At 50.8% G+C, this 27,816-nt stretch overlaps 1 protein-coding gene across 4 annotated transcripts in view; it reads left to right on the top strand.

Annotated features, from left to right (window-relative positions):
• The first annotated feature begins 121 nt into the window (after positions 1-121).
• Actn4 (actinin alpha 4) overlaps positions 122-27,816 on the top strand; it is a 66,298-nt gene continuing 38,603 nt past the window's right edge. For 2 of the 4 annotated variants that reach the window (XM_055594766.1, XM_055594767.1), the window contains exon 1: positions 123-394. In XM_055594766.1, the coding sequence (XP_055450741.1) occupies positions 233-394 (162 nt within the window). In that variant the 5' untranslated portion in view covers positions 123-232. Of the gene's footprint in view, positions 395-27,816 lie in introns of all 4 variants that reach the window. The other 2 variants (XM_055594768.1, XM_055594765.1) reach the window with 2 other exon arrangements.

Here is a 27,816-nt window from a genome sequence, read left to right as displayed (position 1 = left end):
AGGTGCGTTCTGCGCAGGCGCCGGGCTCCCGGGGGCGGGCCCGCCTCGCCGGGTGCGCGCGCGCGGGAGGGCGGCGGCGGCGCAGTGCGCAGGCTCGGCGGGCGGACTGCGCAGGCGTCAGTCTTGGGCGGGCTGAGAGCAGCTGAAGCGGCGGCCGAGTCGGAGGCTCCGGCACAGGGGCGGGAGCTGAGGCGGGAGCGGACCGGCTAGCGGGCTAGCGAGAGGCGGCGGTATGGTGGACTACCACGCGGCGAACCAGGCGTACCAGTACGGCCCGAGCAGCGGCGGCAATGGCGCGGGCGGCGGCGGCGGCATGGGCGACTACATGGCCCAGGAGGATGACTGGGACCGGGACCTGCTCTTGGACCCGGCCTGGGAGAAGCAGCAGCGCAAGGTGCGCGGCCCGTGGGCCGGGCTGGATGGCGTCCTGCGTGGGGTGGGACGGGGTGGAGGCGGGGGTGCCTGAGACACAATTGGCGGGCCCGGGATGGGGCTTGGAGTCCCCGAGAGGGATCACGGAGCTTGAGGGAGCAGTTGGGAATAAAGAAGTGGCGGCCAGGTGCGAGATCCGGAAAACCTGTCCAGGCTGTGGACGGCTGGGCGGGGAACTGGGACAACCGAGGTGATGGTTCGGGGGGGTTGGAACGGAACGGGGTTTTCAGGCGGCATTGCAGGATCTGAGGATGGGTTGGTAGGGCCCTGGCAAGCAGTGGGGTCCCGGAAGGGAATTGGTGGGCTTGGATAGTATTTGGGGGTTTGGGAACCCCAGCATGGAGGAGATGGTTTGGAGTGCGGAGGGTGAAGGAGAGATTGGAATTGCGGGAAGCCTTAGTGTGTGTGTGTGTGTGTGTGTGTGTGTGTGTGTGTGTGTGTGTGTGGAGTGGGTTTCTGTAAGACTTGAAGAATCAGGAAAGGTAAAGGAGGAGCATTAGGAAGAGGACTGTGGAGTCTTGAGAGGGGTGGGGGGACCAGGGAGTCTACAAGGGCTTGGGTTGTGAGGTGGCTAGGGGTGTGAAGACGGCTTGCTGGGACTAGAGGCCTGAGAAGGTGGGTGTTTAGGGCAGAAGTTAGGGACCTAGGAAGAGATGTTTGCGAAGGGGGTGAGCTTTACTGAGGACGCCCTGCTTTAAAGGGAAGAGGGTAAGGAGTGTGAGTAGAATTGGCGGGGAGGCCCAGCAGAGTGCTTGGGAGAAGAGAAAGGTAGTGGACTGTACAGGTTCCAGGCCCGCGAGGGAAGTGTAGCCCAGCAGGGTGAGAGTGGTGGAAGGCGGTGGGAGCTGCGGTGGAGGGTCTAGGAGGAGGGTAGTTCGGGAAAGTGGAAGTCTGGTTAGAAAGGCCCTGGGTGATGCAGAGCCTGAGAAAGAAAGGGGGTTTAATCCAGTGAGGAAGAAATGAGTGCCCAGGGAGAATAATGTCCTTTGATGTGGGGGAGAGGGTAGCGAAGGGGATACTAAAACAGTATTTCCTGATGGTACTTTGGGATGTGGAGGTTCAGAGTAGGAGGAGAGAAATGATGATGTGTTGGGGCGGTTGAGAGGGAAGCTCGGAGTGGAGAGAGAGGGCCTGAGTGTATGCAGGAAGAGCTAAAGAAGGGTGTGTTGAGTGGGTGAGAAGGTGGGGGTGGCTCACAGTGTGTGAAGAGGGTGGGAGGTAATTGAAATTAGAAGCAATTTAATGTGTCGTAGAGGTTGAGACTTTCCAGATTGGTGACCACGTTGGCTTTGCGTAAGACCTTTGCTCCTAGGGCAGTGTCGTCTGTAAAATGAGAGGGGATAGAAGCGCGCTTTTGGTGACTCCGCAAAGGGGACTTTGTAACTTTGGGCTGTGGGATCTCTGAGGATGTGGAAGAGAGCCGGTTCGGTGACATATCCCAGAACCCCCTAGGGTCAGATTCCGGGGAATTGATGCGCTCTGGCGGGGCCCAGTCACTCAGTGTGGAGGGGCGATAGTGGAAAGAGCTGCTGTACTTGGGAAGCCTGAGGTGCGGGGCCTGGTGTAACCTTGGCTCAATGGCCAATGTCAGCTGTGTGTTCTCAGCGGTCATAATGGGGTTGAAGGTAGCAGTGGTGTAAAGATGGCCTCTTACACCTTTCTTTTTCTTTTCTTTTTTCTTTTTCCCTAAAAACGGGTGTGTAAAGGTAGCTAAGGAATGAATTCATTTTGAAAGGAAGGGGAGAGTTAGTCTGGATCTCAACAGTAATTTATTGCCTGAGGCCATTCGATATTGGAAAAGGTTGAAAGTTGCCAAAAGTCTTGGAAAGTTGGAGGGGAACTGGGTCGCAGCATCGGCTTTGAGAGTGTCTCGGATCTTTCTCTTCTAACGTGTAGGAAAATGTGCCATGCCTTCGCTTTTTCCCCTCTTAGATTTTATGGGAGTAGGGCACCCTCCTTTCTTTCACATCTTGTACCAACATCTGTGCCTCCTTTTTTCTCCCCACCCCTCTAGCCTGTGTTGTGAGGCCGGTGTGCCTTCAGACCCTGGGCAGGAACCCGCTCTCACCAGAGCCCCAGTGCGCCCTGTGTCATGTGTCCCTGCTCCTTCCCGGTTCCCTTCCTTCACAGCCAGGGAGGTTGAGGAACCAGGTGGCCCACAGTGCTCTCTGACTGCAGTTGTTTGAGCAGCTCTGTAAGGGCCTGGCTGTGGTGCGTTTGCTTTATAACCTACTCCAGCAGATATTTACACGTAGCTGTCTGTGGGGGAAAGTATTGCTTCACCTCTACACCCTGTCCCGCACAGGCTACAGATGCCTGGTGCTTTGGGGGAAGGAGTTAGGAAAGGAAGATATAGCTGGTGCTTTTTTTCCTTCTTACAAGAGCCTCCATCCCAACCCCCAACAGGATGGCCAGGACTTTCCTTTTTTGTTTAATGGCTGGCCCTTTCCAGTGTTCCAGTGTGACTTTTGTGACTGTGAGTGCCAGGCTGCCTTCCCCGCCTTTCCAAACGGGGAGAATGTCAACCCTGTACATACCTCTCCACACACTGTGGCCGGAGCAGCTCAGACAGGAGTTGGCCCAAGTCAGGAGTGTGTTTGTCTCTAAAACTGTTTTATTATTATCTTTAAAACTGTTTTATTATTATCGTGTTAGTCTATGTCCAGGCTGTTCCTGAATCCTAGGCTCAGGCGATCCGGGAACCTCAGCCGCCTCCTGAGTAGCTTGGAGCTACAGGCCTTGAAGCAAATTCTTGAGCAATTAAGAGCCCCTAGTTGCCTTTCGTAGTTTGTCCCATCCAAGTACTGGTCAGACCTGACCCTTGGTGTGGCTGTAGACCACTTTCCTGAGTGGCTTCGCTAACATTCCCTGCTCTTGCGGAAGGGTGAGAGTTACCCCCAAACCTCTCCACACAGAAAGTGGAAATGCCTTGTTCTGAGCTTGAGTGTTCACTGGTACCATTGTTTGCAGACGTCAGAGTTTAGACCCTGACCTTTGGTTCAGGCTGTATTAAATGTGAGTTAATTATTTGAGAATTCTGATAGTGTTTTGTTTTTCTGTAAGTCATTCTCCCCATCCCCATTTTTCCTTTGGAGTGATGATGAAGGCCCAAAAGTAGCCATCTGGTATTTCACTCCATTACTCTAATTGCTCCCCTCTAAGGAGCTGGCTATGACTAACAGCTCCTTAGCAGCCTCAAAATTGAATAACATACTTACACACAGGCACACACGCACGCGCGTAGCCAGGCTGGGTTGTCCTCTGGAAGCAAGGTAAGTATGTGAGCTGGGGGACCATATACTGTGCGCCCTCTTGGGAAAAGAGAGGAGGAAGCACCTCAGCTGCCATATCCTGTCCCTCCTCCCTCCTGGAAAATGTGTGGTGTTCTGTAAGCCCAGCACTCAAAATCTCGAGTCAGGCAGATCTCGAGTTTGGGGCCTGCCAGCATGAGTAATAAGACAAGACCCTATTTCAAAAAGCAAGAAAAAAAGAAATGGAAAGTTGCTGGGAGGGTAGTCTTCTTCACACTCTAGAGTTTATATGTGGCTGTGACCCTGGGGTGGCATCTGCCACTTCACCTAATCCTACTTGGTCCAGGGTTTGGAGCAGGGGGTTTGCCTTTTACCTTTTGAAACACTCTCCCTGGTTCCAGCTTCTGAGACCAAGTGGGAGGTTTCTTTGGCAGCAGGAACTGACTCATCCTCCAGTTGGAAGTCATGCTAAAAGCTTTCATTTAATGGCAGCCAATTGCTTAGCCTTGTGGGGAAAGTTGGGTGAAAGTGTTAGTGGAAAAAATGACCCAGGAGAGTACAGCACCACAGCATATTATATGCTGTGATCTCAGCATTTGCTATTCTGAGGCAGGAGGATCACTGAGAGTTGGAGGCAAGCCTGGGTTACCTAACATATTCAAAGCAAGCCTGGGTTATTTTGTAAGACTCTAGCTGAGAGAGGTGGCACACATTTGTAATATCAGCCCATTGGAGGCAGAGTCAGGAGGATTATTCATGAGTTCAAGGCCAGTCCACGTAGTTTTAGGCCTGTTAGAGCTACAGAGCAAGACCCTATCTTAAATTAAAAAAGAGCAACAAAAAGCCCACCCGGAAGTGAGGGTGTGGTACTCTGTCTTCCTATCCAAGGGAGAGGCTAGCAGGGAGGTCAATTAACATGCATCCTCACACTTAACATTCATTTCTCCACCTAGCAGGGGAGCAGGGCCTAATCATGGATTCCAGGTCTAAACCTAACTGGCAGGTAAGGAGAGTTCTGCCATTTCAACAAACACTGGCTCATGGCCGACTTTGGCCAGACAGCGGCCTTTCCAGAGTTAAGTGAGTGCGTAGTACAGGTTATCTGGCCGCACTGTCTAGAGATGACAGCTACGGGGAGGGAGCCAAAAAAGCATCAGTTTGGGAAGGCCCAAGGAATTCTAAGCTGTTGAGATGAACACTCTAGGTTTTCGCCATACTGATTTATAGTGTACAGGGACTTGCAAAAGCCTTTGACCATATCTTTAAAAAATTGCCTTGCTGCAGCTGCTGCTGGTATCTTGAAGGGGGAGAAAATGAGCCAACAGCTGTTTGCTGTGGTCCGCACATTCAGGTTTTCTGAATAGCTGAATATCAAGATGCCTATCTTCTTGCCCTGCTTGCATGTTCAGCTCAGTGTCCACCTGCTTATCCTTTTCCCTTTGCTCTCCATGTCCTTGCTCCCTTTCCTCAGTTTCCTTCCGTGCCTTTCTTTATGTATTTAGTTTACAGAATAACAAAACACTCATGTTACATTGTTAAAGTTTTTTCCTCTCTCCCTTTCTCATGGAAATAAGAGGCTAGTGATATAGCAAGTTGGCAATTCAATGACCAAGGTAACTGAAACACTGACCTATTAAAGGCGAGATGAAAGCAGATACAAAAACCATCTTCCCTGGACCAGTGAAAGAAGCCTTTATCCCGGGTAGTTTGATAGCTCAAGATTTAGAGTCCTTTTAGTTGGGGTGAAACATGAAAGGGAACTGGAAGGAAATGTAGTTACAGTGTTGCAGCGCTGGCGGCAGGGTTTGTTGCAAAGTATCTGAAGGTGGCAGGACAGTGCTTAACCCTGCAAGAAGGTTCATGAGTAACTTTCTTTAGTCTGTTGCCCAGACTAAAGTCCCTAAATCACAGAGAAGCAGCTATTTTCAGTTGTAGCGCAAACAAACCACCTGGCAGGTGGGGCTCTCTGGCAGAAAGCATTCTCTCTCTGTAGGTGAACAAACCCCCTATGTCCTGACCTGAGTGCTCAGGGATTTTGGCCCAGGAGCAGTCTCCTTGGACTATAAAAGTCCCTGAGGCTTTTATGCCTTTTTTGGTTGTGTTTTGTTTCCCTCCCCCACATCCTTCTCCTCTTGTAAATAGCAGAGGCATTAACTTGGATTGGCCACAGAAAGTCTTCAGTAGCTTGGTTGGTGGAACTTGGTTGACTCCTCTTTATTTTGAACCACAGTGGTTCAAAAAAAGGCCAGTGGCCTTTTTCTTAGCTATGAGCTATTTATTGAAAGATACCTGAAAAGCTGCAGACTGACCTCACTGGGTCTTGCTCTTTTCCACCTGTTATGTTTGCTTGTCTGCTCTTGGAATGAGCGCTCCCACCCACACATCCCTTAAGAGCTAACCTAGACAGTCTCTGCACTTTCCTCTGTCTCCTAAACTCTTCCATACCCATCTTTACTTGGTGTACTTAATAAATATCTTTAGATTTTAGATTGAAAGCTGGACTTTATGGAGAGCACATACCTGTAATCCCGGTACTTGGGAGGTGGGGACAGAGGGAGAAAGGTTTGAAAGTCCTCAGCTACTGCTGAACTTATGACCAGCCTGGGCTACACAGGACATTGGTAATTTTTTTTTTTTTTTTTTTTTTGAGGCAGGGTCTAACTGTGCAGTCCCGGATGGGCTGGAACTCATAGAGATCTGCTCGCCTCTGCCTCCTGAGTGCTGCTGGGATTACAGGTGTGTGCCACCATCCCTGGCACTAAAAACCAATGCAAAATTGTTATGGTGCCTGACAGATTTGGTTTCTCTGGCCATACATAAAAGGAAACTGTAGAAGTAAATTCACGGAGAACAAAAGAAAGTCAGGTTCCGGGGGCATTCTATTATTTCTGCTGAAGGCTCTGGCCCACGCCCACCTCCCTTTGTTCAGAGGGTGGCACATGCTAGTGGGTATTGAGCCATTTGGTAAGCAACCTCTGAAGTCACCAGGTTAACAAGTGACTTGAAGGGACTAACTGCTTTGTGGCTCAAGGCTGCACAGAGGATGTGGACAATCCCAAACATCTCTGTGTGCCTGCCATGCTCAAAACTATCTCTTCTGACCCCAGAAACATTTCTGGAAGTGGGCAGAGCAGTGACTCACCGAGGAGTACTCAGGCCCTTGGTTGTCCCCCCAGCTTGCTCAGGATTGGATGATTCTTGATTCATCCTTGCTCATCCCCCCTCCCTTCCCATTTTTGTTTTCTGTTTTTCTTTTTGAGACAGGCACTGATATAGCCCAGGTGGTGCCAAATTCAATATGTAGCTGAAGTTGAACTCAGATCCTCCTGTCTCTCTCACTGAGAGACAGCCCCCTCCCATCTTGGTATCATAGGCATGTGCCACCATACCCAGTTTATGCCATGCTGGGGCTGGAACTAGGACATCGTGCTTGTTAAACAAGCTTGTTAGCACTAAACTCCATCTCTAGGCCACCTTTCTGGTTTTCTGATGTGTAAACCACGATGGCCTTAAAAGTTCTGCATCTGCTTTCCGAGTGAAGGATTAAGGCCCACATTTGCACTCCAGGCTACATCGTAATATTAAAATGTGAGTTGTCACAGAGCTTCTCTCCAAAGCTCAGTTTTTTTAGACTACCACTGGAAGCTGGCCACTGCCATGAATACAGCTTACAGCTGTCCTGTGTAAAAGGAAAACGGCTTCTCCTGCGGAGTTAAGAAAGGCCTACCAAAATGTTTTTCTTCCAAATATCAGAGCAGAACAGATGCTTTGTCTTCCAGTGGAACTATGGACGTGGGGCAGGAGTAGTTGGACGTGGCTGTTACTGCCCTGTGGAACAGTGAAGTCACCTTGGGAAATACCCTTGTGGCGGTGTCGCGATGACTGAATGGAGCGCTGGGTACCAGCAGCACAATAGCATTTGTGTCTTTGCTGCAGACGGAAAGAAAGGCCACATTGTGGTTTGTCTTATGCTTTTTTCAGGGTTCTCCCCTCAAAGGTGTGGGGCTGAGTGATGTCTGTCACTGACAGTGGGAGGATCGCTGGCAGCTGCTCTTCTGGCCTCCGTCTCCCAAATCTCACATCCACAGATGCAGGCTTCTCTAGAGCGCTACTGTAAACATGTCTAACAGCAGCAAGTGAAGAGGTGTCTGCCCGCTCCCCAGAGTAGGGGAAGCCATTGAGGTTAGACAGCAGCTCGGAAGGAAGCTTGCAAGTGATTCAGCATCCAGAAGGAGGGTGACTGGCCGGGGGGATCACAGGGATGCCTGAGGGAGTGTCACAGGCAGGAAGAGGGGTCGAGGGTCTTCTGCTCAGGTATTGGAGTGACAGGCCTTTGATCACTAAGGGCCAAAGGCAGTGATGGAAACTAGCTTCAGTCAGTGTCATCAGGGCTGTGTGTGTGTGTGTGTGTGAGAGAGAGAGAGAGAGAGAGAGAGAGAGAGAGAGAGAGAGAGAAGATTAGCACATTAAGCACATTAGCAGTCTTGTCTGACTAAGTCTGGTGTGAATACAAGGTATTTAATTGCTCTCACCATGGAAACCAGTCTGCTTACTATTTGGGGGAGTGCCGCACCCAACCCGGAGGCCCCTGGGCAGGAAAGCTGCTGCTACCAGGTGGTCTGAGGAAAATGGCCACATGCCTTGCACAGTGGCCATGCTCCCTGTCGAGAAGAGAAGTCGGGCCAGCCTGCTTCACTGATAGGGACATGCCTAGCAGCTGGTGGCTTTGTAGCCACTCTAGGCTCTACATGCTTCTCTAGGCCTTTAGAGTTGGAATTTCAGCTATGTGGCCTTTTGTTGTTTCAGTGCTGGGGGTCGAATCCCAGGGCCTCATGTATGTTAGGAAACAGCTCTTACCCCGGAGCTCCCCCCCCCCCCCCCGCGCCTGTGTCTTCATCTTTTTCCTGCTTTTACAAACACAAATTAAAAATTCTAAAGTTCCCGTCAGACCCTGAGAGCAAATAAAGAGCACTATTAAAAGCCAAAAAAACGCCACATCTTTCCAGCTCTGAGAATACCCCCTCCTTTCCTTTAAGACACATGGTTCATTAAACTCCTGATGAAACTAAAATACTTCTGAGACACGCTGCTCTGGCTGTTTCGACATGGCTTGCTCTGGGAAGGGTCGGGTTTTCTTTGTTGTTCTTTTTCCTTTTCTTTTTTTAACTTTAAGACAACATGATCTTCTAGTTTGGGCCTATGAAGTAAACCTAGTTTCGGAATTGAAAATGTCTGGAAGCAGTGACTTGCCAGGCTGGTTCAAGGGCAGTCTGATGAATTGGCCCTTCTTACAGGCTGTCTGTGAACCAGTCATGATTCAGATTTTCAAGTCCTGGAAAGTGTCCAGACAGTAAACATCACCAGGATTGGGAGGCAGTTACTCCTTCCCCCACCCCCCATCAGTTGAGCTGTGCTGCCAAGACTGTGGTAGATTTGACTTTCTGTAAAACAGAACGGCCTGTATCAAGATGTCTTTTTCAGAGATGTTGGCTTTAGTCACCCAGCCCTATGGCTCTTGGTGGGGTGGTCAGGAAATGCCTACACCAGTGAGGGGAGGGTCTTAGCCCCTTTCCCCTCCCTCTTCAGACAGCGTCTCACTTTGTACTCCTAAGTAGCCTGGAACTCTGGACCAGGCTGACGACATCCAACTCAGAAATCTGTCTGCCCCTGCTTTCCAAGTATTTGGGATTAAAGGCATGTGGAGACAGACACACACCGACACCTACCTTGGCCACTTCTGAAAACTTTCTCCCTCTCTCTCTCTCTCTCTCTCGTTGTTGTTACTGGAGATTAGATCCAGGGCCTCATGAATGTTCTTCAGACTTGCCCTGCCATACCCCCGCTTGGCAGTCTCCCCTCCTCACTTTGAGAAAGGTCTAGTACGGAGCCCTGATTGTGCAGTTGCGGCACGGCTTACACGGCCTCCAGCTCCTGGCAGTCCTTCTGTCCTAATGTCTTATGTGCTGAGATTGTAGGCCACCATGCCTAGCTGCTATAACTCAGTTCTAAAGCTCAGCTGACGGAAGAGAATTCAGCCCATTGAGTGTAGTTTCTGGATGATCAATTAATGGATCTGGGCCCCAGACTGAGAAAGGTGTGGAAGGGACATTTGGCCTCTACTGCCACACATGAGGGCCCCAAGACTCAATGGGAGCAAGTTCTGACTCTAAGGATAGGATACCCAGGGGTCACCCTGGTCCCTGAGTGGCTACCTTAGACTTAAGAAAATTCTGGGCCTTTTTGATAAACAAGCCTAAGGCAATCCTTGCCAAATACGGCCTGCTCTAAGACTGTAGGGTTAGTTTAGGAGACGACTTTTCTTGCCTAAAAATAAATGCCTGTTCCTATCAAACATTCCAAGCATAGCTGGGACATGAGATTTCTGAGGAGTGGCAGTTTAGGCTCTCATGGGTTCGGTTTTGTCAAGAGTCCAGGGCCTTTGGGGACTGATTTAGGATTGGCCTGTGACCACTAAGGAAGCTAGAGGACCAAAAAATGCAGCCATCTTTCATCTCATTCTGTATGTTCCTACTTGTCCTGGAGGTTGTTGGGGAGATGGCTCAGTGAGCACAGTGTGCGCTGGACAGGCGTGAGGACCCGAGTTCCCACCTCCAGCCCCCTGTGGGAATGTAGCCATGGCAACACATGCCTGTAACCGCAGGTACTTGTGGGTGGGGAGACCTGCTGATTGGGGGCTGGCCAGCCAGTGTAAGTCAAAGCGACAGGTTCAGGTTGAGTGGGAGACCCTGTCTCCGGAAGGCTGGAGAGGGGGCTCAGTGCTAAGAGGGTATACTTCTCTTGGAGAGAGCCAGGGTTTGTTTCCCAGTGCTCACCTGCAGTTCAAAGCCGCCTGACTCCAGTTCCATGGAATTCAACACAGCCTCTTCCGGCCACTGCGCACTCGGTTACAAGAGGTCCGCATAAACTTACAGACAACACACACACACAGCACACATATACATAAATATTTTTCAGGACAACTGGCAGAGAAGCAATTGAAGAAGACGGTGTTAGCCTCTGGCCTCCACAGGTGTCCACGCAGGTTGGCATGGACACAGAGTAAGTAAGCTGTGCGTTGGGTTGGACTGTGTGCTGTAAACTAATGGCAGCTAGCATTCTGCTCCGCATACTCAGTGGTCTGCCCCTACCGCCTGCCTGCAGAGCCTCTCCTCATTCTAGTCTACAGCAGAGCTTGGAAACAAGAGCACACACCAGAGAGCCACACCTGCTCAGCGCAGGCCTATCTCAGGCTTACCTCCATGGACACTTCCTTAATTTGCTACGTTCTTCTGTTTTTTTGACACAGTGAGTCCAGGAACTCACTCCATGACCAGGCTGGCCTCACACTCACAGAGATCCTCCTGCCTCTGTCTTACCAAGTGCTGGGGTTACAGGTGTGTGCCACCTCGCCCAGCTGCTACATTCTTTATTTGAGTTAAAGGCCATCTTTTTTTGAGACATTCTGTGTTAGCCTGGGCTGGCTTGAATTTGCCCTCTGCTTCAGACTCGCCAGTGCCTGTCATTTAGTCAGTTCGTGGCTCCACTGCCACACATGGGCTGTGGTGACAGCCATCTGCTTCAGAGATGGGGACTAGCTCTGGATGGGGGTGGTAAGGGCAGGTGCTGCTTTCTCTGCCGCGGGGAAGGTCTCTGAAGGAGGTGGGAAGGAAGGAGGGTGTCACAGAGGTCTCAGAACTTTGTCTCTCAAGGGCTGAGGTGGAAAGGGCTCATTGCGGCCTTTTCCTCCTGGGCTCCCTGGACAGGCCAAACCAGAACTGACTTCTAAAGTGGGAACCCCCAAAGTGTAGGACAGTAAAGTGAACAAAGGCTGCAATTATCTCTGTGATCATTGCTGCAGCCGGCACCTGTGTGTGAGTAAAGCCTGGGTGACGTTGAGTCTGGGGTTTTCAGCACTGTGTGCTCATGTGCTTTGTAGTATGACTCTGCACCTAACTTTCACCTCATGAACAGGCCTAACCCCTTTAGATCCCACCAGGGTCTATACCTGGTGAGATGCCACAGAGCACCCCCCAGTCCCCCAAACCAACTGGTCAGTAGCTCTTTGAAGCCCGAGCCTGTTGCTGCTGTTGGCTTTTGAGACGGGTCTCACCATGTCATCCACTTTTGGCTTCACCTCTCCTCTGCTGGGAACCAGGCATATGTCACCATACCCTGTCTGAAGTTGGATTATTTTTCTTTTTCTGTTTTTTTTTTTCAAGACAGGATTTCTTTGTGTAGGGTAGTCCTGGTTGTCCTGGATCTGGCTCTTCCCCCTGTGGACTTTGGGGACCGGGTCATCAGGAATCACCTTTACTTACCCATCTTGCAAGTCCATGGAGCTTCAGTTTTAAGAGTGCTCTTCCAGGCCCTCTTCTCTGCAAGCCACTCCAGCTCTCTTCCTGTTTCCTCTGGCCAGGCGTTGCTACCTTCTGTACTCTGTTGGAAGGCAGTGCAGGACAGTGAAGTTTCACCAGACCCCTGGCTCCATGTTGTAAGGCTCAGCTTGTCAGACTAGTTGTGCAGCTTTCACTCCCTGGAGGAAGGAGCAGAGCTGGGAGCTTGGGCTCCTGGTGAACATGCTTGCTTCTTTGTGTGCACATTGTATCAGAGGGAGAGGGTAAGTTCCTGGATGCTCTGTGAGCGTGGGCTTGGAGTCCCTGCCCTCCAGAGTGCTCATGTAAAAAACGTCCCTGTCAACGGAAGCTACAGGAGTGGTGGAGCCCGAGGCCACTTAGGCAGGCAGCTGCTGCACTTGGAAGGAAGGTGCGGTTTTTGCTCTGTTGGCAGGGCACCCATGTGACTTATTAAATCTTTTAGTAGCTCTATGACAGGGCAGCTGAGTGTGTGTGTGTGTGTGTGTGTGTGTGTGTGTGTGTGTGTGTTTATCTTCATCCCTTCAAATCTGAAAATAAAACTTCCTCTTAGTAAAATTGACTCAGAAAAAGGACACGGTGAATGGCAAGTATGTCAGAGTCCATTGTGTGTGCCCCCTCATGCGGGCTATAGCTGGTTTCCACGGTGGGTGGCTTATTACACATTTATGCTCACCTGGGCCTGGGCCTGGGCCAGGTTACTGCTGTGGAGAGAAACGTTTTCTTGTTGGTGTGATTTTTGGTAGGGGTGGAAGCTGTGTTTCCATTATACTCTGGAGCAAAGGCGGGTGTCTTGAAAACGGTCAGTTAGAGCGAAATGAGGGGTGCTGACGGTAGAGTAGGTTTGCATTTGTAGCCCACCGGCTTCTTGTGTAACTTGAGTTGGGGCTTCGTGGGCCCTGGAGTCTAGTACTCAGGTAGAAACATGACCGCCAGGACCAAACAACAGCCCTTGCTGGGCCCCTCTGCCGAGTGGAGCTCCATGCGGAGCCTGTGGGGCATGAGAGAAACCGGAGACCCAGCCCATGCTCTCGAGGAGCACGGCGTAGCTGGGGAGAGAGCGGAGCTACGTGATACCTCAGAAGGCCACTACGACGCACCCTGACAGGTCCACAGCACTCTAGCTGTGTCCTGGGAGAGGGAAGGGGTGACTAAGGGCAGGGGCTCAGTCATGGAAACTTTCATAAAGGAGGTGAGTGTGTGGGATGGGGCTGTACCACAGCTTTGGGCAGGTTTTGGGGGGCAAATGTAGCTGCATGCATAGCTACCTCTTTCAAATAGTGCTTCCCCTGATGAATGTATTGTCTTTGGGGGAGCTCCAGGTGAGGGGTGTGGTGCCTTGCTTGCTTTAGCTCAGCTGTGTGACAAGACCCTACACTCTGAATTCAAGTCCATGTGGGGTCTTCCTTGTACAGGTGGAGTATGGTAGGTGGCCAAACCCAAGTAGGGATCTGCTCTGGCTAGCCTAACTGTATCCTGGAACCGGCTGTAGCTGGGGCTGGCCTCAGATCTGTAGCAGGCATCCTTCACAGGTCCCAGCGAAGCAAGCCAGGTGAAGAACACTGACCCCACTTTTTAGGAGGTAAAAGATTAGAAGGTCAAGGTCTTTCTCAGCTTTATAGTAAGGTCACTATGGTGAGATTGGACTACGCGAGACTGTCTCAGAAAATTTCAAACAAAACAGGAAGCTGGGTATAGTGGATTTCTGAGTTCATGGCTAGACTAGTCTACCAAGGAAGTTCCAGGGACGTTTGGAGCCACACAGAGAAACCCTGTCTCAAAAACAAAGAAACATAAACAACAGAGACACACCTTTTGTAAGTTCAGTAGTGTCTCGGTATCCTGTGCAAGTCTGCACACTGCCGCTTGGTACAGATAGCCACTTAACCCTAAGAGCTGCTGTTCTGTGTGGTGATCTCAGAGATCAGTGAGGCCTGTTTCTGGCAGGCTGGCCTGTGGGGCACTCTACAGGTGATCTTTGTCCGTGAAGTGCCCAGAAGTGCCCTAGCCTGAGAGTTCACTGCCAAGCTAAACTGTCAGGTGCAGGTAGTGGAGCTGAGAGAGCACGCCCTCGGAAACGCTGACTCTGTTTATAAAAAGGGAAGAAAGGTGCCATTGCTCATGGCCAGCTCTGTGACTCAGATACTGGAGTGCCCTTGAGCTTTTACACAAACCCCTCCTCCTTGGGCTGTGTTCTGGCCTCTGTGCAATAAGGCCAGTGTCACTAGTGTGCCTCTGTCCAGGTGGCATCTTCCTCTCTGCGGATGATGCACGAAAGCCACACTTCGGCTCCGCTCAGGCAAGTCAGACTGCAGCTAGCCAGTAGTGTTCTGTCTTCTCTCCCTTTTCCCCGGGATGAATAGGTCTGTTGTAGAGCCACCCAGCGGGGTGGGGAAGGTGGCAATATGACCTGCCTCGAGACAGCCCTGCAGCCTGGTGCCATCAGGTCCACACAGCCAGTTTCTGTTTCCTTTTACACCTGTTCAGGCATCAGGCGGAAGCTGCCTGACAGTCTTAGGGAGGTGCCTCTTCTATCAAAAGAGGGTCTGGGGGTGATGCTTGTAGTTGGGGAATGTATTGTTTAATCCCATTTTGCAAGAGGGTCCTGGGGCATAAGTTGCCGAATACTTTTCCATGAGCCAGGAGTGGTGTCATATGCCTATAATCCCAGCACTTGTGAGGCAGAGGCAGGAGGTTCCCAAGTTCAAGGTCAGCCTGTTGTTATATGGACCCAGGCTCCTGTGAGGGTGCTTGCTGGGCAAGTGGGTTACTCGAGCACTCCCAGTTCATCACTAGACACGAGAGGTGGCTCAGATGGACCTAATTCAAGCTATCTCTTGGCTCCCCAGCGTCTGCACCCTGGGAGGGGGGCTGCCTCAGCTGTTCTTGGAAGAAATGGGATCTGGACTCCAAACCCACTCCTGCTACTCTTCTGCTATTTGCCCTTGAGCAGGGACCAAGGGTTAACCGTCAGGCATCCCTTTACCTTGCAGGTGATTCTGAGGATTAAACAAGTAGTGATCCAGAAGCAGGTGGCAAATGTTCCGTCCTGCATCCAGCAATGTTTGCTGATGTTGCCTCCTCTGCAGAGGGTTGAAAGTGCTGTTGAAATGCGCACACATTTCTTTTTCTCCCCCAGGGTGTTCAAGAGCCCAAGCCCTGCCCCTCCATCAAGTGGTAACCACACTGGGCTGCAAGTGGCACAGCCCAGCCCTCTCCCTGTCCTCCCTATCCATCTGCGCCTCATTATCTGGGAGGTGGCTGCTTGTTTCAGAGTTGAGTTCTGAACAGTCTTGTGTCTGCATGCACACAGACAGAACCAGCAAGACGCCTCCATGACCAGTGCAGCTGCCATGTTCGCTGTCAACTGAGAGTCTCTCCCCCAGGTTGTCCTCCCATCATCCCCTTTCTTCAGAGCAAAAGAGGAAAAAAAAGTATGACCTCATGGTAGACGCAAGCTCGCCTCCCCCCATGTTAGCATTCAGCAGCTTTGCCCAGAAAGGCTGTCACCCAGCACCATGAGGTGCCCGGGAGCCTGTGCCCAGATGTCAACCCTGAGCAAGGGACTCTGGAGGGCTTAGCAGAATTGTGCTCCCCACCTCCCCAGTGAAAATCTCTTATCCCTGCTGCTCATCTCCTTTCCTCCTTCCCAGCCCCCCCCTTTCCTAGGGTCACTTCCTGATGCCATTCCTCAACTTAGCCCCTATCCTCCCCCCCCAAAAAGCAATCAAATCCACAACCTAATAAGGCAAAAGAATGAGGAGAATGTCTGCCTCCCAGCCTCTCCCCTAACAGGGCTCAGGCCCACAGCAAATTTGGAAACTGTTAGAGCAGAGTGACAACTGACTGAGGGCTGGGGGAGCTGTGCGGCTGTACAGCACATCCATCATTCCCAGGAGCTCCCATTGTTGGCAGCAGGCTGGACCCTGAGGGAGGGCCGCCCTGCTCGCACTTTCCAAACCAGGCTGTTGACACTCCTCTAGCACAAAAAAAGTATATGGGAAGTAACAGCCTGAGTCAGCTGCACCTTCAGCGTGGGGTTTGCACATCAGGAGAACACTAAGTACAAACGTAGAAGCGCAGTGGGAGCAAGCATGGGGACTGCAGATCCAAACACTTCTTGTCTCTGAGATGAGTGGTTTTCTTACCCTTTACTGTGCCAGGGTTAAATTATCTTCAGTGCTAATTAAAACTCGTCAGCATTTAGAGTAGGCCCTCAGAAATCTGTCTCCTCTCCTGCATCATTACCCTAGGCAAGTCAACCCTCCTGAAGCCACATCATTTGGACTAAGGAGAGGGAGGCCAAGCCGCTCTGTGCCAAGGTCCCTTGGGAGGGGCTCTCAGGCCAGAGCGACTTGTTTTGGGAGGTCAAACTTCCTAATTAACCTGAACTGGGGTTGGGAGGAAAAAGAAGCAGCATAGGGATGTGCCAGCTCTTTTCACATTGCTAATTACCATCAAGCATGAGGTCATCCGTAAATATATCTAATTCTTCAGCTTGTAATTAAGGTGCTCATTAAAAGTGCAGGGAAATTGTGTGTGTGTGTGTGTGTGTGTGTGTGTGTGTGTGTGTGTTTAAAGGGAAAAACACAAAAAGTCTTTGTTTTGCCCTCACAGGATGGCTTACATCAGGCAAGGGATAGAGGCACAGGGCTGGTTTCCTGTCTTCAGAGCATTTGCAGGAAGCTCAGTGTGAACAATATTAGTGACCCTTGCCAAGGACCCAAAACGTGGATGATATCATTGTCCTAGGTCAGTAGTTCTCAACAGTGAGTCGAGATCCCACTCTGTGTGTGTGTGGGGGGGGGTCCAACTACCTTTCACAGAGGTTGAATATTCGATATTTGCATTTCGATTCATAACAGTAGCAAGATTATAGTTATGAAGTAGCAATAAAAATAATTTTATGGTTGGGGGTCACCACAACATGAGGAACTGTATTAAAGGATTGCAGGGAGATTGTTAGGAAGATTGAGAACCGCTGTTCTAGCTGACACTACCAAATGTCTGGCCTGGGGGCTGTGTGCATTCCGAGGGCGGGGAGGGGGCCAGTATGCCTGTCTCAAAAAAAGGGGGCGGGTCAAATGGTAGAGACTTGTGGGAGGCAGAGGCAGGCAGATCTCTGAGTTCTAGGACAGCCAGGGCTGCACAGAGAAGCCCTTTCTCAGCAAACAAACAAACAAAAACACTGTTACTGTTCTTAAACAGTGCTTTTCTAGAGACAGCATTTTCTGATCCCCTCTCCCTTGGGCGCTTTGTGAAGTACTAGGTAGCCGCTCCCTGCTGCATTAGGGAGGCTGCAGCCTAACAAACTAGATTGATATATCCGCTTCTTCCACAGCAAGCATTTCAGAAGACTACCCAGTGCCAGTGAGTTGGCATCCTTAAGTTGTTAATCTTCCATGTGCCTCCAGGAACTGTCTGGATTGTCTCTGAGCAAAGGATAAGCTTTGCATCTTTTCATTTTCCCCCTGGCTGGAAGTCTAACAGAGAGGCACAAATACAGCCTTAAAATGAAAGCAACAAAAATAAACTCAAAGCAGCCCTGCATAAGGACATTAATGCAATACATGCGTGCTGGTAACTGTGTATACGGTAGAGGCAGTCGTGAGGAGATCAGGAAGGTGCCCGCCCTTGAGTTCCAGGCAGGCCACAGGCAGGCGCCCAGACGGGGCTGTAATGTGCTGTCCCCTCTCATGCTTTGCACAGTCCACTTTCTGGTTGGAACTGGACCCGTAGAGCTAATACAGGTTCTGGGTACAGTTAGCGTGCCCCTCCTAACAGCCTTAGAAAGAAGTGTGAGGATTAAACAAGAGAGCTACGGAAGTTTCCTGTGGTTCATATCGTGTGTGTGTGTGTGTGTGTAGCTGACATTTATTTTGAAGCCATGTTAAGACTGGAGAGAGAAAGAACTGAGTCTCACCCAGTGATGGTTCTAGGCAAAGCGCTTTATGCCTTCGCAGTTATGTCTGAAAAGGATGAAAGCGTTTACATGATGTAGATTTAAATTTAAGCTTTGGCTCAGCACACGTTGACAGATCTACATAGGACCGTTGATGCTGCCACCCTGGGTTCAGAAAGGACCTTAGATATGGAGGGTCACCACCCTTATAAATGATCTCTTGGTGGGACCTGAGTATGTGGGTCTTGGTATGTGGTTTCCCTCAGTCACTTTGTGATCCAAACTTTTTTTTTTTTAGTTCCTGGTTTGGGTTGCCATTGCTAGAGAATAAAAGATAGATCCAGACATAAAGGGTGCATCACCTGGGCAGGGCAGCCTGAGTTTATAGTGTCCCTCATCAGGGCCATGAGTAGGGCCAGCAGGCCTGGCCAGTGCTGGAGTGGATGGTGGGCGAACTGGACCATACTGGAAGCTTGCTGGCTTACTTAGCCCTGTGCGTGGCTGCTGGGAAGGAGGTGTTGGAGGCCACAGGGACAGAAGTGGTAGTACCGCTGCCTAGGACCTGCTGCCCTTGGATTGCTTGAGCTGCTGCTAGCTTCTTGCTCTGTCTTGTTGCAGTTGGAGGCATGTTTCTATGGGTACTGCCAGGAAGCTGAGTCCACTGTGGCCTCAAGAAGTTGGTGAGGTTTGCAGCAGTTTTGGTGGGCGGGAAACAGTGCCAGGGCTGACACCGTCCTGGTTGGAGCCTTAGGATTTTGTTCTTTTGGGCCACTTTGGAAAGTCTCTTAGAAAGTGGACATACTAGTTCCAGCAGGGAAGATTCAGAAGATTCGGAGGTTGGGGTAGGAGGGAGAGGCGATTACAGCCTAGACTTAATGCTCAGTCTTCAATGTGCAGAAACTTAGTGCTTCTCTAATCTTTGTGGAAATAGTTGTTCTCTCTGAACACAAGTTGGAAGGTGTTGGAGCTGAAGGGGGTATTACTCCAGCCTGCTGAGCAGGATATCTGGTGTTTGTAACGTTTTCCTAACCACACCTTTCTCCTCTTTGTGCCCAGTCCCAGCCTCTGAGTCCCACTATTTGGACAGGGTGCTTGGAATGTCTCTTGTATCCCTGAGGAAATGCAGTGTTTCCTTTCACTTGAGTTAAGAGATCACACAGCACCCTCCATGCTTCCCTCCGCTTCTGGGCCATCTGTAGAAGGCGGGAGCATGGTGTCAGGTCAAAGGACACTGAACTAAGCCCAGGTTGTTCTACCCTCCGTCCCCTTTTAAAGACAGGACAGGTGTATTTCCATCTTGGATCTGGTCATTCAGTGGGTAGGCCTGTCTGTTGGGCCACCCTTCGGGAAACAGATGTGAGTTCTTTTGGGGGTGAGGTGCTGTAGCCCTAGATTATTATAGGACAATTGACCCACAAAAAGGTGGAATGGCTTTTGCAGCCTCAGGTAACCCGCACAGATTACCATCAGGTGAGAATGGGTTCTGGGATCTATCTATTATCTATCTACCTATGGTTTTTCAAGGCAGGGTTTCTCTGTGTAGCCCTGGCTGCCCTGGAACTCACTCTGTAGACCAGGCTGGCCTAGAATTTGGAGATCCTCCTGCCTCTGGAGTGCTGGGATTAAAGGTGTGCCCACCACTGAATTCAACTCCTAAACTAACCAGTGAGGCACACAGGAGCATTCTATAGACCACTTGCCGCCACCTGCCATCTCTGGCTTCATGCTCCTGGCCCTCTCAAACTTTAGTGTTTTCCCCCTGTAAATTGCTGCTTCAGAATCCTCTTAGCGGAGGGAGAGAATCCGTTTCTCGTGCTCCTTAGTGGCAGCCCTGATAAAAGGGGGAGGGCACAAAAGCTCAGCTGGTGTGGACTCTCCATTAACTCAGGAAATTAATGTGGATTCTCAAGATGCTTCTCTCATACAAATATGCATATTCCCAGGCTCTGTCCCTGTGTTTATGTGGACAGAGATGCAGTGGGAAGTATTTTTGTTTGCCTACTCTAGAAGGGCCTAAAATGCACACAGGCGGCTGTCTGCACCTACAGTAGCTGGGAGAATCCACATGGAAATGATGTGGGCATAAATGCTCGTTTAGGGTTGGTAACTTAATTTTGACTTGTGGAAGATGTTGACAGGCCGTGTTTCGTGATGGTCCCTGCTAAGCCCTGGGTAAAAAGAGCTTCCTACTGGCCAGAGCTGTGAAGTATCAGGAAAGCAGGGTAGACTCTCGAGAGAGAAAAACCCTGAGATTTTTTCCCCTAAGCTCTTCATTCATTGAATCCTGTGCTAATTCCATTAACAGTCTCACCGTCTTCATCAAACTTTGCTTGGAGCTGCCTGTGAAAAGCCAGGAAATGTCTCCATAAAGGCAAAGCCCTCAACTTTGGACTTTTTTGGGCTCTGTTGCCTTTGAGCTGGTGGAGTATTTCCTGATTCGATTGTTTTTTCAGGCTGGCCTTGAGTCCTTAAATGTTCTTTGTGTGCCTAGAAATAGCTGGGGGGAAAATGGTCGCCATGCTCTGCGTTGCTCACCACTTCCCCCACGCATGGAAACTGCCTGGGGAGAGGGCCGACCGTGCGTCCAGAGAAGTGGCTGCAGAGAGGAGCCAGCCACGGGCCTGTCATAAAATCCTATAAAGAGAACATGGCTAGATCCCCGGGGATTTGCAACCCAGGGAGCATCAGGGTGGGGGTCAAAGTGCAGCAGCGCTTCTGGAAGGCCTTCGAGGCCAGCTGTGTAGATCACATAGCACCATTTGTTATGTGAGGTTTTAGTGTTGTGTGTGTGTGAGAGAGAGAGAGAGAGACTTGACGAATAGCCTTGGCTGGCCTGGGAATTGCTCTGTAGACCAGGCTGGACTCAAATATTAGATTTCCCTGCCGGGGCTTCCTGGGTGCCAGTGCTCTAGCTGTACACCCACCCCACCCAGCTTTGGAAGGGTGTGCGCTGGTGTTCCCCCCAGCGTACCCTTTTTGTTGGGTTTGGAATGAATGGAGAGAGGATGGCAACGAACTGGAACAGAAGGGGAGAAGCCATCTTACTAGCCTCATTTTTTTTTGTTTTGTTTTGTTTTGTTTGTTACACGGATGGGAACAAAATGGGCCTTTTGTCCTTATGGAGCTGACAATGCAGTCTACCACACTACTCTGAGATAATGTCAGGTTCTAAGGCATGCTTTTTCTGCAGTGAAACGAGCCTGGGAAGGTGAACACAACCTCCAGGAGAGGCCTGGGGAGGCTGCACGTCTGGGGGACAGGTGGACAGAGCAGCCAGGCCCTCATGAGGCCCACATACATTTATTTAGTCATTGTAGGCATTGAGTATACAGTGTCAAGAAGAACAGAAACAGCCCTGCCCTCTGGGAGGCTCCCAGGCAAAGGAACACCACAAAAACTTGTGTCTTTTGATGCTGGTGCAGATTGCACACCAGCTCATGAAAGATTCCATTAGCTTAGCCTCACACACTCAGCATCTTTATGCAGCCGGGGAGAAGGGGACCTGGCTTGCCTCAGGCCACCCAACCTGTGAACAGCAAAAAACTGAGAATCAAATTGGGCTTTCCCCCTTTTAGGCTGTTTCTGCAGGATGGAAGAAATACTTCTTCCTAGTTGTCACTTTTAGTCCTAGTGTTGGGAATTGGTCTCCTGGTGAAGCTTGGGATTCAGGCATGAGATGGCATCATGTCCAGAGGATGGGGTGTGGTGAGGAGAGAGCTGGCCGTATCTCCGGTTTCATAGCTCACCTTACTGTTCCCTGGACCTCTTAGGTAGGAAAGAGGCATTTGGCTGACGCTTGTGTCAGGAACCTAATTAAGTGGAGGGAAGTGTATAGCTGAGCTAGACCTTCTGAATTCGGCTGCCTATATATGGCTTGGTCTCAAGGAACAGGTGATGGCAGTGGGAGTTGTTTTCTGTGTTGCTAGTGGGAGGTGCCCGGTAACATTCCTTTGTAGACAAGCACAAACTAGATAGTTTTGAAATTGAAGGTTTCAGACCAGCCAAAGAATTAATCCTGGGCTGAGAAGCGCATGGGGAGAGTGCAGCCAGCCAGGATTGGGTGTGGTTTTCTTGACTGTTGCTTTTTAATAAGCCCAGAAATATCTTTGGAGAAGGAAGATCTGTATGAGCATCACTGCGTTCTTCAGAGCTGACCTGGGAGCCCCCAGCTATCTGAAGGGCTCAAGTCCATATTGCAATCACAACGCTTTGGCAGATGAGGAGTCAGGCAGAGGTTTCCTGGTGAAAGTTGAGCTGAGAGAGCTCGGTGAGGTGCACTCCATTGCACCCTTCCTCAGAGGCCTGACTGCAGGGGTCACACACTACACTTGTGAGCCCTGACCCATGTGGTCAGGATCTGAGTACTACCTCACTGTTGAGCTTGGTTTTCAGGGATACGGGCTGCAAGCCGCAGACTACCAGATTCTCTTCCTGCCCGAAGGTTTTCGGGCAAAGAAACCTCAGTTTCTTTCCTCATTTACAAAATCATGGCAAAAGAGTCTCCACCCCAGGGTGGTCAGCATTCAAAGGGATGACATCTAGGGGGACTTTCAAGAGAGAATCGTAGTGTCACATTAGAAGCCAGCTATTAATGGAAGATTGGGTTCCAGTCAGTTCAGCGGCTGATGGTAAGCAGGTCTTCCTCATCCCACCTTAGGGCTGATTGTAGATGGAGCCAAGTGGAGGCAACAGAGGACAGCACCCTGGATAGCAGTGGCTCCCAGAGCCCACAGCTCTCTCTGAGCACACGCTGAACTCGGATGCATCGAGCATGTGTGTAGCCCCCTCCTAGGAAGCCTGCAGCCACCCAGGCTTCTAGGTCAGATATCAGGAGGCATACAGGCCGCTCGGCTCTGCCACAGCAGGCCCGGAACAGCCCAAGTTGTAGCTTTTCATCCCAGGAAGCCCTGGGGGCCACTGCTTCTCCTGAAGCAGCTTCTTTGTCCCATTGTAAGAGCATAGCCAGCCACTCAGGTCCTGGCACCAGTTGGAAGCATTGCCCTAGGCCCTCTGAGCTGTTCTCATAGGCTGAGCATCATCCTGCTTGGATTCCTCCTAGGTATCCTTGTTCCCAATGACGGACACTGTGGAGCATGTGCTTTGTCTGCTAGTCTTTCCAGTCATAGCTGCTTTGTCCTAGACACAGCTGTCTCTGTAATGTTCCCTCCTGCCTGGCACCTTCTCAGGGCCCTCTGCCCTAGCCTCTTTCCACTCCAGACCCTTCCCTCTCATTCTTCAGACCTCAGTTTTCACTGTCCTACTTGTAGAGTCGCCATGCCTACTACCTCTGCTTTTCTTTCTTTTATGTGCATTGGTCTTCTGCCTTCATGTGTGTCTGTGAGGGTGTTGGAATTCCCCTGGAACTGGAGTTACAGACAGTTGTGAGCTGACATGTGGGTGCTAGGAATTGAACTCGGGTCCTCTGGAAGAGCAGCCATTGCTTTTAATATGGCTCAGCCATCTCTTCAGGCCCTTACCTTTGCTTTTCCTTCTTTCTCTTCTTCAAGACAGGGTTTCTCTGTAGCCCTGGCTGTCTTGGAACTTGCCAGGCTGGCCTTGAACTCAGGCCTGTGTCTACGTCCTAAGTACTGGGATTAAAGGGCTGTGTTACCGCTCCTGGCGTCACCTCTGCTTCTCTAAACTATTGTTATTACTATCACTACTCTCGTGTGTGTGTGTGTGTGTGTGTGTGTGTGTGTGTGTGTGTGTGTGTGTGTGTGTGTGAGAGAGTGCAGGCCCGGGCATGAAGGCCCAAGAATGGCCTCCAGGGGTTAGTACTCTTCCTCCACAGTGGGTTCCTGAGGTTGAACTCTTTGTGGGGTGAGCCATCTTACTGGCCATCTTTAACTCCATTCATTCTCTGTTCTTCATCCTCTCCATCCTCCGTATGATGATGAGTATTTCAAGCCGGGCATGATGGCACATGCCTGTAATCCCAGCACTCACGGAGGCAGGGCCAGGTGGATTTCTGTGAGTTTGAGGCCAGCCTGGTCTACAAAGTGAGTCCAGAGTGAGATAGCGTATGAGCATTTCAAGATTAGGGGCACTGTTTTGTCCACTGTTGTGCTGCTAGCATGTGGTTGACGTGGGTGCTTAATAAGTAAATGTTGAGCAGGTAAGTTAAGAGCCGTTCAGACAAGTGTAGTGAGCTGCTGTCTGTCTGTCTGTCTGTCTCTTACTTCCTCCCTCAGAACAGCCACTCAGGGTTAGGGTGTGGTCTTAAGGGTGGGGATAGGCCTACCCTTGGCCTGTCCTCTGAGGAAGAGGTTCACCTGCCAGGTCCAGCGCACTCCGACAGGCCTGTTGTGATACCTCTAAAAGCCAGCCCCATGGGCTGTCCCGCGGCGGGCTGTGAAATCGTGAGCCCTCACCGGGACACTTGGATCCAGCAGCGTGGCGGCCACATGTTCTCACGGAGTTCTGCATGAGTTTCTTGCCTGTTGGGAGGCAAACTTATGTTTCCCAGCAGTCAGAGGAGGAAGCCCTTACTTTTCATCTAGAAAGGTGGGGCTCTCGAACTATTTGGATCAAATATTGCTGAGGGTCTAAGCAGTAGGGATACTTAGATGAGGGAGTCAGAAGGCCCTGCCCTTGGACCTTTCTTTGCTACTGTTATTGTTTTTTTGAAAAACTTTTTCTTTGATACAGAAATTGCTGCCTCTAAGTAAAATTAATTTATGTAGCCAGAGACAATAAAGTGTTTTGTTTCCTAGGGACAGCTAAAAAAAAACTGTGTAAGTGTAGTCTTGTGGTTAGCTGGCTGACCACCTTCCTGAAACCTGGCCTCCAGTGCCCCAGGTTCCGGGCCCCCACCCAGCCTTGAGATGTGCAGCACAGGAAAGGAGGAGCAAGCTCGACCGTGTTTGCTGACCATTGTTATTTATGGGCCATTGGCAGAGAAGCTGGTGCCGTGGAAAACGTGGAGAGAGATAGAGGTCACGTGATATGGCCGAGCAGAATCTGATAGCTCTGCAGCTCTCTCTGGGCCATGGGACCCAGAGCCACACAGCTGCTCCCCTTTCTTTCTCTGCTGTCTAGCGTGAGCTAGGGCTTTGTCCCTCTACACCTTCTTCATAGTCAGTGGTGACCCATCCTGGGGAACTAGCTGCTCTGTTCCCAGCCCTTGCCCCTGGGGCCTTAGCTGTTTGGGAGACAAAACCTGAGACTATTCTCCTTTTAAATGCAGCCTTGCTCTGCGGGATAGGGAAAGAAAGAGGTGGCTTGTTTTGTGACCATAGTGGGTGTGCTCCAGTCCGCCTTTGCAAAGGGCACAGCCTTACCCTAGCATCCTTTGCTGGGTAATGAAGCCAGGAGGAGAACACAAGGAGTTCAGTGTGAATTTGAAGCTGGATTATGGGCTGGGAAAGTCCAGCTTGTACCTGGGGACATTCGATTCTTTATCCTGTAGGAAAATAGCATGGTGCAGCAGGGCCCACAGCTGGATTAGATTCTGGGAGAAAGTCCTGCACTTTGGCTTCGGCATGTTTTTTAAACCATAAACCTTTGCCAAAGGAACCCATCTTAGCTTCTTAGTTCCCAGTGTTCACCAAGGCTGGCTGCTCCATCACAAAAGTGTGTGTCTGCAGCCCTTCAGCAGGTACCCAGGACACGGGCCAGCGTCCAGGCCTTGCTCTCCTCAACTTCTCTGCAGTACAGGAGACTTAAAGGCCCACCCGTGCACTTATGCACATAGACACATGCTGATCTTTGGAGCAGGTATCAGAATGGAGAAATAATCATGTATCCAGCACGCAGCATCGGTGATCATCAGTGTTCTGCCAGCTTCTTCGTTCTCCACCCTGCCAGACAGCGCTGTCTGTAGTATGTTTACCAGATAGCTATGGGTCCTAATTGTTTGGCTTTTATTCTTGCAGCGCTAGGGGAGGAATTCAGGGCTAGAATCTGAGTTAGGCAATCACTGTACCACTCACCTGCACCCCAGGTCCTGGGATGTGTCACTTGAACATAGACCACAATTACTGTAGTTAATGTTCCCTTTACTTCTGTGACTTCCTGCTCGTGCTCTGTCCCGGAGTCCTTTCTCTTTCCTCTTGGATATGGCATCTCACATGCCTTTCCCTGGGGGCTTTAAGTATTCTTGACTTGGGCCCTGAGGACCTTGTCTGTAATGTTTCTACTTCTCTGGCCCTGATCCTCTCCCTTTTATTTACAGTTATTTTCAGACTCCGGTGTCTCCTCTATAAGACATGGAAGCCTCTCTTTCACTTCCTCCTGTGTCCCTAGAGCCAGGAGCACGGCAGGATGTGTCTGGATGAGTGTGGAGCGAAAGCATGCATGAACAGATGCTCTTCTGCTGGCTTTAGACAGAAGTTTCCGCATGCCTGCTGGTCGTGTGGCACTTTGATTTTGGCGTTCTCCAGTTGATGTTCCTAGGTTCTCCACACCCACATTCTGCATTGTCCTTCATAATCGTCCCTGTCAGAAGCCTTGGAGCCTGACTACTCACTTTTTAACAGGCACTGAGCTTTCTGTCTTTCTCTAACCAGCAGTTCTCAGCCTTTCACAGGGGTTGCTTAAGACCATGGAAAACACCAGTATTTGCATTATGATTCACAGTAGTAGCAAAGCTATAGCTATGAAGTGGTAGGAAAAATGATTTTATGTTTGGGGGTCACCACAACGTGAGGAGCTGTATTAAAGTGTTGCAGCATTAGGGCGGTTGAGAACCACGCTCTAGACCATTCTAGGGCCCTGGCCTTCCTTCTTCTTGTTCTAGAATGATCCTTCCATTGCCCTAATGCCTCAGTGTCACGTGGTGCGGTAGTAGAAGGTGCAGATTCTACACTGCAGCAACCCCTGGAGAGGAAGAGCCAGCCACTCGGAACGCCTGGTGCGTGCATGGGTCAATGCTGTCTCACTACCCTGTGTTCCTCCTGCCATGACCCTATCTGGCTTGACTCCGCTCTCAGGTTGGTCTTGATGCCTTGGGTGAGCATTATCTTTCAGAGACTCTGTCTAATCAGGCCACTCTGAGTTAACCTGCTCTGTTCCCATCTTCACAGAGACCAAGCCTTGTGCTCCTCAGCCTCTCTGCAGTACAGGAGACACACATACACACATGCTGATCTTTGGAGAGTTATCAAAAGGTCTGTCTTCTGTTGGTGCTGCGCCCTGCTATTCCTCTCTGGGGTCTTAACATCTGCCCTTTTGTGAGTTTCTGTCCGTGTTCTGTCTGTGGAATGACCTTCTTCCCAGGCCACCATGCATCTGAACAGTGCTCCTCTTTCAAGGGCCAGATCAGGTGTCGTCTCCCCTTTGTCCTTGTATCACACTGTCCTGCCGTGACTAGCTTACCGGTCAGTGTCTCTTTCCAATTGGCCCATGTTCTCCATGGTGCTCAGTTGTAACTCTTTCTTCGCGTCCCGAATCTCAGTGCCGGGTAGCGGGGCATGGCTCCCCTCGGCAGGGGCTAGTTTCCACCCGAGGAGCGCGTCTCTTCCTTTCACCTTTGGTTCCTTGAGATGAAGGTGTCGAGGCTAGAGAGGTGGTATTAGCAAGGGTTATCCCCACTGAGAAGGCCTCCCTGACTTACCAGCTCTGCTAGAGAACCTGATTGCTCCTTTCTTACCTCTCCTGTCAGGGCCCATCTGTTGGCCCTGGGCTGCACTGGGGTTTGTCTGTAGAGAAATTTAGGATACAGACCTTCTCTGCATAGGGGAGCAGCCCAGGCCATGGAAGACTGGGATTGCAGTCTGCGTGGTGCTTGCCAGCCATGGAACAAAGGAGCAGAGAGGCTAGGGAGGGCGGGCCAGATGCCATTCTGCTCTTCCTCCATTGCCTCAGCCTGGCCTCACCCCCCCCCCCCCCCCCCCCCCCCCCCCCCCCCCCCCCCCCCCCC

Source organism: Psammomys obesus, unplaced genomic scaffold (assembly GCF_907164565.1).
Source record: "Psammomys obesus unplaced genomic scaffold, mPsaObe1.curated_primary_1811, whole genome shotgun sequence".
NCBI lineage: Eukaryota > Metazoa > Chordata > Mammalia > Rodentia > Muridae > Psammomys > Psammomys obesus.
This window is presented reverse-complemented; position numbering and strand designations above follow the sequence as displayed.